This window comes from Enhydra lutris, unplaced genomic scaffold, assembly GCF_002288905.1.
Source record: "Enhydra lutris kenyoni isolate GAN:26980312 unplaced genomic scaffold, ASM228890v2 scaffoldscaffold35, whole genome shotgun sequence".
Taxonomy (NCBI): domain Eukaryota; kingdom Metazoa; phylum Chordata; class Mammalia; order Carnivora; family Mustelidae; genus Enhydra; species Enhydra lutris.
In genome coordinates, this window is record NW_019154119.1 from 14905851 (window position 1) to 14915807 (window position 9957).

The window sequence follows — 9957 nt, forward strand, 5'->3', positions numbered from 1 at the left end:
TTGAGAGGCAATGTGGGGGGCTTGGGGGGTAGGAAAGGAATAAATGAAACAAGATGGGATGGGGGGGGAGACAAACCATAAGAGACTCTTAATCTCACAAAACAAACAGGGTTGCTGGGGGGAGGGGGGCAGGGAGAGGGTGGTGGGGTTAGGGACATGGGGGAAGGTATGTGCTATGGTGAGTGCTGTGAAGTATGTAAGCCTGGTGATTCACAGACCTGTGCCCCTGGGGCTAATAATACATTATATGTTAATAAAAAAAATTAAAAATTATTAAAAAGAAAGTTACGTGTATATATTGACACGTGTGTCTGTGTCCTGAGGGGACAGGGTGTGTATGAAAATCCAAAATCATCATAGTGGATGAAGGAGGGAGGCAATTAAAGAGATTTTCCCCCCTTCATTTGCTTATCTGTTAATATAGGCTAGTGCATATTTAAAAAAAATAGAGATGCCACTTTCCTCAAGATGTGGTCTAATGTTTTAATAGAAGACTAATTTGAGCTCTTTCAGAAACTTCCAGCGGGGTTACACTGTGACATGCGTAGGAACAGTTTAAGTGTTAAGAAGAAAAAGACAAGTCTTTGCCTTTGTTTTATAAAGAATTTCTTAACTGGAACGCCCAATAAGAAATTTAATCTTAAGAACCATTTCTAACCCTATTCCTGAGAGTCGTATGGGTAGAAATGCAAACTCTTGACCCTGGGTTAGATAAGATGCCACGGACTCCTACAGATTCCCACGGCCAGGGGAGTTGGCTGCATATGTCAGATCCTCTAGCACTAAAGTCTCTGTTTGCCTGAGATAGGCTGCTCCATTTTTATCCAGTGTGAGCAGTCTGTTTCATAAAAATTAGCCATGATGTGTTCAGTGTGTGGAATTTCTGTAGGTGTCTGTGCCTACTGAGGAAATAGATTACTTTTCTTAATGAGCTGAGAAAGAAGTGCTATTGAGAATTTTATAAATTTGTTTGTTTTGTTTCCCAGAAGCTCTAAAAGTGAAGAGACCTCGTTTTGATGTATCTCTGGTTTATTTAACTCGAAAATTTATGGATCTTGTCAGATCTGCTCCTGGGGGTATTCTGGACTTAAACAAGGTTGCCACAAAACTGGGAGTGCGGAAACGAAGAGTGTATGACATCACCAATGTTTTAGATGGAATCGCTCTGGTTGAAAAAAAGTCTAAGAACCATATTCGATGGATGTGAGTTGGTTTTGAACTTCTCCTGGCTTCCCCCGCTCCCCTTAAGTGACAACACTATGCTTAAAACAGATTAGGTAGCAGCAGTGTTTTGACAGGACAAAACAAAGTAAAAGATGGCTTCTTGTTAGGAAAGGATTCTATAAAAATTTTATGTTATCATGTTATCCCACAAGGTACATATTTTTTTCCCTATTTAGGACTAAATGAAAGCCATAGACCTAGAATAGCATTCAGATATTATGGAAAAGTTGAATGGAATAATGATTAATTTTAGGAGTTTTGCTTTTCAAGATCAAAAGAAGGGGACGTCTGATTGTTAGGAGATTTTTTTTTCCCCAGTGATGATTGATATCAGGAGGAAATTAGTTAAGGCTGTAAAACAGTGTAACAAACACTTAGAGGCCTCCCGCCCCAGGGGTTGTAATTCATTTTTCTGGGGCAAAGGCAGGAACCTAATCTACATTCTTAATTACCCGAGATGATTATGAGTCAGAAAGGCATGGGTCACATACTACCCTGAATATAAAGAACAATCAGTAGACAGTGTCTAAACGGCCACTGCTAGGGGCGTCTTGGTGGCTCAGTCACTTAAGTGTCCACCTCTTGATTTCGGCTCAGGTCATGATCTCAGGGTGGTGAGATCGAGCTCGGCACGGAGCGTGGAAGCCTCCTTAAGATTCTGTCTCCCCCCTCCCCACTCGTGCATGTGCTCTCGCTCACTCATTCTCTCTTAAAAAACAAAAAAGTTGCCACAGACTTCATGTTTGATTAGGGAGGATCGTGGAAAAAAGATCTTCTGATACAGATGCAGTTACTCTACAGGTGTGTGTGTGCATGTGTGCCTAAGAAGACAGCTGTTTGTGTTTACAATAGGCAAATCTTGTGGATCAGTAAGAAACAGTTGCAGCGCATACGTACATATAAATACATTTCGTTATAGGCAAATGAAAAATCTGCCAACAAAGATCATGAAATGGCTCTAAATAATGAACTTTGCTGGTAGAGGAAAGTGGTTCCTAAAGGAAGTTATTTTTTTCAATAGTACAGAAATGCAGATTGAGTTCTAATTTGAACATGTTTGCTAAATAACATTAACACTTTCAGGGTTAACATCAGATTGCATTCTGAATCAGTAATTGGAACAGATTTGAAAACTAGTAAACCAAAGGTAAAGTGGTCACAGCATTTTTCCTCTTTATTTTCCATAAAGAAGAAAAAAAAATATCAGTGGCTTGGTTCATATCATACCAGTATGACATGGTAGGTAGTAATAACTAAAAAAAAAAAAAAGGTGTCTTTTAAGAGTAATGAATATAATCATTACATTCACATAGAACCAAGTAGAATATGCACATGAGGGAAAAATACTCAGAATTTTAGCAAAACTATCATTTTAGTCTGTATTCCTTATTTTTCATAGGGGACTAAAAGTTTATAACTTACTAAAAGTCCTGCTTAGATTGTAGAGCTGAGGCTTAACAGTGTTATTGACTCTTGGTCTGTGCTCAGTGAAGTCCATCAGCTTTGCTTACTACCCCTAATTTCCATAGAGTTATAATGGTTTCTTGGGTTTTTTCAATCCCTGTGTAAGAGACTAGAAATGGGGGCGCCTGAGTGGCTCAGCGGGTTAAAGCCGCTGCCTTCAGCTCAGGTCATGACCCCAGGGTCCTGGGATCGAGCCCCGCATCAGGCTCTCTGCTCAGCGGGGAGCCTGCTTCCTCCTCTCTGCCTGCCTCTCCACCGGCTTGTGCTGTCTGTCAAATAAATAAAATCTTTAAAAAAAGAGAGAGAGACTAGAAATGGGGACAAAAACCAGTTTATGTATAGGAAGAGTAATGGTTGTCTAGAGTAGAAGGAGGTTCCGGGTGACATTAAGTACCTCGCTTTGTCAATTCATAAAATACCTGGTGTCACCGTTTGGAGAAGTTCCAGTAATCTGACTTGTATTCTCTGTAATCTCCTAGATGTTACTGACGGTGAGTTTTTTGTTTTTTAATACCTTTCTTTTAAAGAGGATCTGATCTTAGCAACTTTGGAGCTGTGCCCCAACAGAAGAAGCTGCAGGAGGAACTTTCTGACTTGTCAGCAATGGAAGATGCTTTGGATGAGTTAATTAAGGATTGCGCTCAGCAGCTGTTTGAGCTAACAGACAACAAAGAAAATGAACGATATCCTTTAACTCTGTCTTTTTTTTAACGTTTTATTTAAATTCAATTTAATTAACATAGGCTGTGTCATTAGTTTCAGAGGTAGAGTTCAGTGATTCCTTAGTTACATACAATACCCAGTGCTCATTATATCAAGTGTCTCCTTAATACCCATCCCCCAGCTTCCCCATCCCCCCCCAACCCCGCCTCCACCAACCCTGTTTGTTAACTGTCGTTTTTTTTTTTTTTAAATTTCTCCTTCCAAAGCAGGTTATTTTAAATAGTAGGGTCAACTTGGGGATTTAAGTAATATATTCAAATATTCAAAATACAAAATCAGACTGTTAGAAGTTTTAAAAGCCAGTAAAGGTTTAATCGTGTAGCCTCAGACGTGCACAAGTAATTGCCTTTTGCTTCTTTATTTGCTGTTGGTTCAGGTTAAATGCTGCCTCATGACCATGTACCAACATCCATGTTTGCATTTAAAATAAAAATAGTGGCGCGTTCTTGTTTGTTTTCTTAGAATGCTGTAAAGATAGTAAAATCTCTCTTGGTGTTTGTGAAATGCAGGTTTTCCCTAATTTGTGACCTAGAGTTTATTTCTTTTTTTCTTTTTTTCTTTTTTTTTTTTTTTGGTCAGAGAGAGTGAGCACAGGCAGACAGAATGGCAGGCAGAGGCAGAGGGAGAAGCAGGCTTCCTGCTGAGCAAGGAGCCCGATGTGGGACTCGATCCCAGGACGCCGGGATCATGACCTGAGCCGAAGGCAGCCGCTTAACCAACCGAGCCACCCAGGTGTCCCTAGAGTTTATTTCCGAAACGGAATAAAATTGTCATTGAAACGGCACTTGCACTGCCGCTCTGGCCCATGGAGACTGGTAGAGCTGGCTGTGCCTCTGGGCCCCGCAGGGGAGACCAGTCTTTGGTGGCGATCTTCTGGGTCTCCCGGGTCTCCTGGGCCCATCTGCTGCTCCACTTTCACTGCCTCTGTGAGCCAGCACCGATCCTCAGCGGTTCATGCTTCAGGCTTAAACTCCTCTATTTCCATAGTCCGGTTACTGGAAGGAAAGTAAATACTATTCCTCTACCCAAAAATCTGTAAGCAAGAAGTGTCGGGAAAACCCAGTAAATGACGTAATTGGTAAAATTTCAGGCAATACCGTAAAACAAAATGAAAAAATTCACGTACTGAGATGGAAAAGCATTTGGTATGTGAGAAACCCCACGAGTACATGATGGCCATGAAACACTGGTTCTCCAAGTTGTCTTCACTCTTTTACAGAATGTTTTTTCCTCCTCGTATTTTAGGAGGTTGTCGTCAACACTGAGTATTTTGTCCCCAGAGCTTCTCATAACGTGATCTAGCAGTGAGTGGGGAATGGGGGCAGGGAGTAAACAGCGACACTGGAGTGGTTTCATGTGCGTCATTACTGTTTTTCCCCAGATACTGTTAAAATCATGACACTAGAGTTTAAAGGGCTGCTTCAAGTTACAAGTATTGTAAAACACTTTGTAAAGTCTTAGGAATTAATAATTATATATGAATTAATGTTTTACCAATTGCTTTCCTTAATTGTGAGCTTGTATCCCATAAAAACTACAGGGATTCTAACGTTACACTTGTATGCATGTATTATAAGAGAGAAATTATCTCCTCAGTAAGTAGCATTCTGCTTAGGCCCTTGACTGATGTTCACGCTAGCGTATGTGACGTATCAGGATATCCACAGCATCCAGGCCTTCCACGAACAGATTGTTATTGCCGTGAAAGCTCCGGCAGAAACCAGATTGGACGTGCCAGCTCCCAGGGAAGTAGGTATCCCTGCGTTTCTAAGAGGATTTTTTTAAAAGTGGGAGGCAGGTCCGCGGCTTAGGCTGTGTTCTGTCACGGTCGTCGAAACTCCATCACTCAGTAACCACCACGTGCATGTTAGTTGCCTGCCTGATACCGCTGCAGGCACTTGACGCATTTTAACTTGTTTCAAATACAGAGCAAATGGACTAGTCCTTATCTTCTTAGAGGGGAGGAGTCGGAAGCACAGAGAAAGATAGCTTTCTCGTGATCACACAGTAAGTGAAGCACCAGAATTCACACCCAGAGAGCATGGCTTCAGAGTTTGTGTTTAACTGTCGTACCGTGCACGTGCCACACTCAAAGGCACCCCAGTGCCTGTGTCAGCCTGTAGCAGATGACGGCACACTGTAGTGCCTCTTAGAGGACTCCCCAAGAATTGGCCTCATTGTTGAAGTTCCGGAAGTACAGTGTGCTGTCAGCGATGGCTCTGGGGAATTGACCCCAACCACGCCCATCAAAGACTAAAGAATAAACTAGAACATTAACCGGTACATTCAAAATAAAAAGTAAAATTACTGTGCGAATGAAAACACTCCTGCCAGCTGCTAGCACACTCTTTCCCTTTCAGGAAAGTTTGTATTGGAAGATAATTGTCATCAGAAGGTTGCTTGGGAAGGACGGAATCAGAACCAAGGAATGTGGCCTTCCTTGGGACAGATCATGAAGTGGTGACGGCCTGGTAGACCCATCGGGGTCCTCTGCATTGCCGTTGGACCCCCTCCCCCAGAGTGAGGAGTACTCTCCACTCATCTCTCCTTTCTCTCTTTTATCCCCAGTGCACCACTGTCCAAGTGAGCTCCCGTGTTGGTAATTCACAGTGCGTTGTAGTTCATTTAAAGGACAGCTTTTAATTCAGTCACGCTCAAGTTCTGACGTCTGGGTGACGTTTCCTCGTTATTTTATGTGGATTTGGATATATTCCAAGTTTCCTGAGTAACTGTTATACTTGATAGAAGTTGTTTGAGAGATGTTTAAACCTTTTTTTTTATAATTAACCACTCATCTTCCAACACATCCTTACTTTGGGACACCCATGGCGGCCCATGCTGCGGTGACTGATGAGGTTCTGGGTCCCCCTGTGCTGTGAGCTGCTTCAGGCTGTCGTTGCTAAATTCTGCTGAGTTTGTAGGTCATGCCCAAGACAGCCCAGTTCAGAGGCCAATGAACGTGGGCCCTGGGGGCAGCCACTCTCAGCCGGAAGTAAGTGGCAGTGGTAGACAGGCGCGTGGTGTTCGGGGCGTCCTGCCCCCACAGAGGTCCAGGGTGAGATCTGGGAGGCTTGAGCCAGGGTGGCTGGCCTGGCCTCAGGTCAGATCTGGCTGGCTAGATCTTTAGGTGTAGTCTCACGGGCACACAGCCACTTGTCCTTCTGCTTAGACATTGTGTCTGGCTGCTTTTCTTTCTGTAATGGCAAACTTACGTGGTGGTGACAGGGGTGTATGGCCCACGAAGCCAAAAATGTCTGCTGTCTCCCCCTTATGGGAAAGGCTGGTCAGCTCTGATTTGGTGGAATAGGGGGTCCTCAGTCGGCTGCCGGTTCTGAGCACCATAAGGGTTTGTTTTGTGTGGAGAGAAGTGTTGGATTGTGTAAGCTGCGCCATTCGAGCCAGACCCGGCCTGGCAGTGCAGAACCTGCGCAGGGACGCCCCTTCTCCGGCCTGCGTGTCTGGTCCTGGGAAACCGCAGAGAAGGTGACGTGAGCTTTTGAGACCTGATAAGCTGCGTCTCCTGGAGCCCTGTTGTGAGATCCCAGTGAGCTGTGGCGAGCAGGAGGCGGGGCACGGCGTCTGTACCTCGCCCGGCCTCACCGCGTGGAAGTGCAGAGAACAGACTGTGATACTTGAACCCTCTTCTAGTCAGAGAAACAAAGGAATCATTTATAACTAGAACTGTTCCTTGAGAATTTAGCATACATTGGTCCATTCCCAGGTTTCAGCTCATGCACACACACACACACAGAATTCAGCATAATTCTCAGTAGAAGCACCCTACTTCCTGATATCTTACAGAAAATAAGTATTTTAATTCCGAGTAAATTTAAAGCCTCAAAGCCAAAAGATGTGAATAATAATTGATAGTTTATATGCGGTTCTTCTGAGTATTTTGTATGTTGCTGAGGTGTGTTTTGTCTGGATCCTATCATCTGGCTTTTTCGTATGGACAGAGACCTTCCCGTCCGATACTGTGCTGCCTCTTCAGTGTTTCAAAGAGCTAAACACACCCTTAACCATTTGAGAGACTACAGGGGCTTTTAGACTTCTCGGTCATGCAAACACCGATTTTGGACTCTCAAGTACAGCCTCCTACAAGGCGTCAAGTCATTGAGTGGAGAAAGGCGGGCCCTCCAGTGTGGAGGTGTTCGCATCAGGGCCCTGCGGTCCTAGCTGGGTAACCCAGGAGCCAGGGCTGTGCCGTGAGTTGGCCAGCAGCTCAGTGGCCGAAGCCGGAGTGATGAAAGCCAAGTACGTGATTCTCTCAAGTACACGATAGAAAGAAAACCGCCTGAACTTAAATTTTCAGACGTAGCCCTTGAATTGAAACTTTGGAAGTTCTAGGAAGTCTTTGTCATCTAGTAAGACAACGTCGTTGGTGGACTCTCGCATTCATCCTGTGTGTCTTTTCTTAAGCTATTTTATGTGTCTTTTGCCAGGACTCGATCACAGTCCACATAAGGAGCACCAGAGGCCCCATCGACGTGTATTTGTGTGAAGTGGAGCAAGGCCACTCGGGCGGTAAAGCATCCGAAGGGGCGGGTGCCTCTTCCTCTACAGACAGGCCTCCGGAGCGCCCCGACAAAGGTAATTGTACCCATCTGGCCATCAGGGACGATCAAGAGTGTACTGGTTTTTTGAGATACAGATAGATACAGGCTCTGTGGCCTTACAGATATTTTTATACTTTCTAGCCACAAAATTGAGTTAAAGAATGACTAGGTCATTCTTAACTACAGTTTAGACTTTTTCTAAGAACTTAATAGTTAAATTCCATGTAGTTTTGATCTCAGAAACGAAGAATTACAGTGGGTGCCGAGGTGGCGCCCCTGGTGTGGTGTCCGGGTGGAGAAGGCCGTCTGCGTCCTCCAGCAGGTGCCGTCAGGGCGCGCCCGAGTCCGTGTCTCCTCTCGAGACTTCCAGCAGCCTCTGCCCTCGGCATCTTGGTACGGCTCTTGACCAGGGTCTTCAGCCTTTCTTTGAAGCGCTCGAATCCCACATTCTGTACCTGTCGACCTCTCAAACCCTCACTCAGGAGAATCTCCTTTGTGTTGTTTTGCAGAAGAAAATCCTCCACAGCAAAGTGAGGAATTGCTGGAAGTGAGCACCTGAGAGCGTTCTGGAATTCGCGGGCTGAGTCCTTGGGGCACTTCCTGTGGGGGTGAATTCTGCATCAGATTTGATCCTCAGCAATAAATCATCCATGAAATTCTCTGGTCCTGACAGCAGCATCAAGGCCAGTAGTGGCTTTGAGAAGCCCACTACTTCGATTACTGGATAATTATGGTTTCTGCATTTGAAGAAAACTCTTTTTATAATTATTCACTGTGTTTTGTCCGTGAAATGGACATCTTGCCTACTGAAATCACCTCACCATGGAGAGAATCACAAGAGACAGGCGGTCAGGACTGGAGCAGACAGTGCTTCGCAGACTCTGCCCTTTCCTTCGAGGATCACGTGCCATTGTCACAAAAGAAATCGCCTTACACGGGTTCCCGTCTGCAGTTAGCTGTTAAACGTTGGGCCGGTGTGTGCAGGCCTCTGAATGTGCTGCCTTTGTATATATCTGTATAATGTTTAGATTACTTATGTAATATGTCTAAGTCAAATTTTTCACCCTTGTACAGCCAAAATAATGTATATATGGAAAGTAACAGACAAATTCTCTAATTTCTGGGGTATCTATAACTTATTAGAATCCTCTGAATGGGGGTTAGAGGAAAGTTTTTTCCAAACTTCTACATGTAGAAGTATCATAAATATGCTATACATTTAAAGTTCATGGATTTAATTAAAGTATTTCAATATGGTTCCCAGTGCTGACATTGAAATCTGATACTTCTTGATTTCAAGCTCCCTACAGGGTTATTGTGTCTGAGCGGACTAGCACCATGCCCTAAAGCTTTAGGGACACGTATGGAAATACTGTCAGGGAATGGCTTAATTCATTGCAAGACATGAATTTAATCATGATGAAAATTGGAAACTATTTTAACCTTTTTGCAAGCAGATTTTGTAATATGTTTCTGTGTACAGCCTTGCTTTTCAATCAAAGGGGTTTGCTTTTTATGAGTTAGTTGTACCCTGCCCTCTCTCCAGCTCTGATCCCACATTCCCAAGTACCTAGCGCTCTCTACCTCATGGGTTAGTCACGTACCACTCTGTGCCTCAGTTTACTCAGTAGTTCACCGTTAGACTGTGAGCTCCTTGAGGGACTTTGTCTTAATCATTGTTATACCTAGCGCCTTGCCCCAAGCCTGGCACATCAGAAGTGCTCAATAAATATTTGAACAAATCCTCGAGTGAATGAGTGAGTGAATTGTAAAACCGGACTCACGATACTCGGCTTGTCTGCCGTCTGGGATTCTTGTCGGCATCATTCTGATTCCGATTTTGAGCTTCTCTTGTTTTCCGAGAGAGATTTGAAGCAACTTCAAACTAAGGCCATGTTAAAAAAGATTTTTAAAAGGGATCAAAAATCACAATCCTGAAAAATACTGCTAAGTGTCTAGGATTTGTTTACTCCGCGCTCTGCGGGGGAGG

The 9957-nt window shown here is 43.9% G+C and overlaps 1 protein-coding gene across 1 annotated transcript in view; it reads left to right on the forward strand.

Annotated features, from left to right (window-relative positions):
* LOC111154191 (E2F transcription factor 6) overlaps positions 1-9709 on the forward strand; it is a 22024-nt gene extending 12315 nt beyond the window's left edge. The window contains exons 3-7 of the mRNA XM_022513642.1: positions 987-1203; positions 3216-3371; positions 5046-5160; positions 7854-8001; positions 8477-9709. Of these exons, the coding sequence (XP_022369350.1) occupies positions 987-1203; positions 3216-3371; positions 5046-5160; positions 7854-8001; positions 8477-8526 (686 nt within the window). The 3' untranslated portion in view covers positions 8527-9709. The remainder of the gene's footprint in view (positions 1-986; positions 1204-3215; positions 3372-5045; positions 5161-7853; positions 8002-8476) is intronic.
* The last annotated feature ends 248 nt before the right edge of the window (positions 9710-9957 follow it).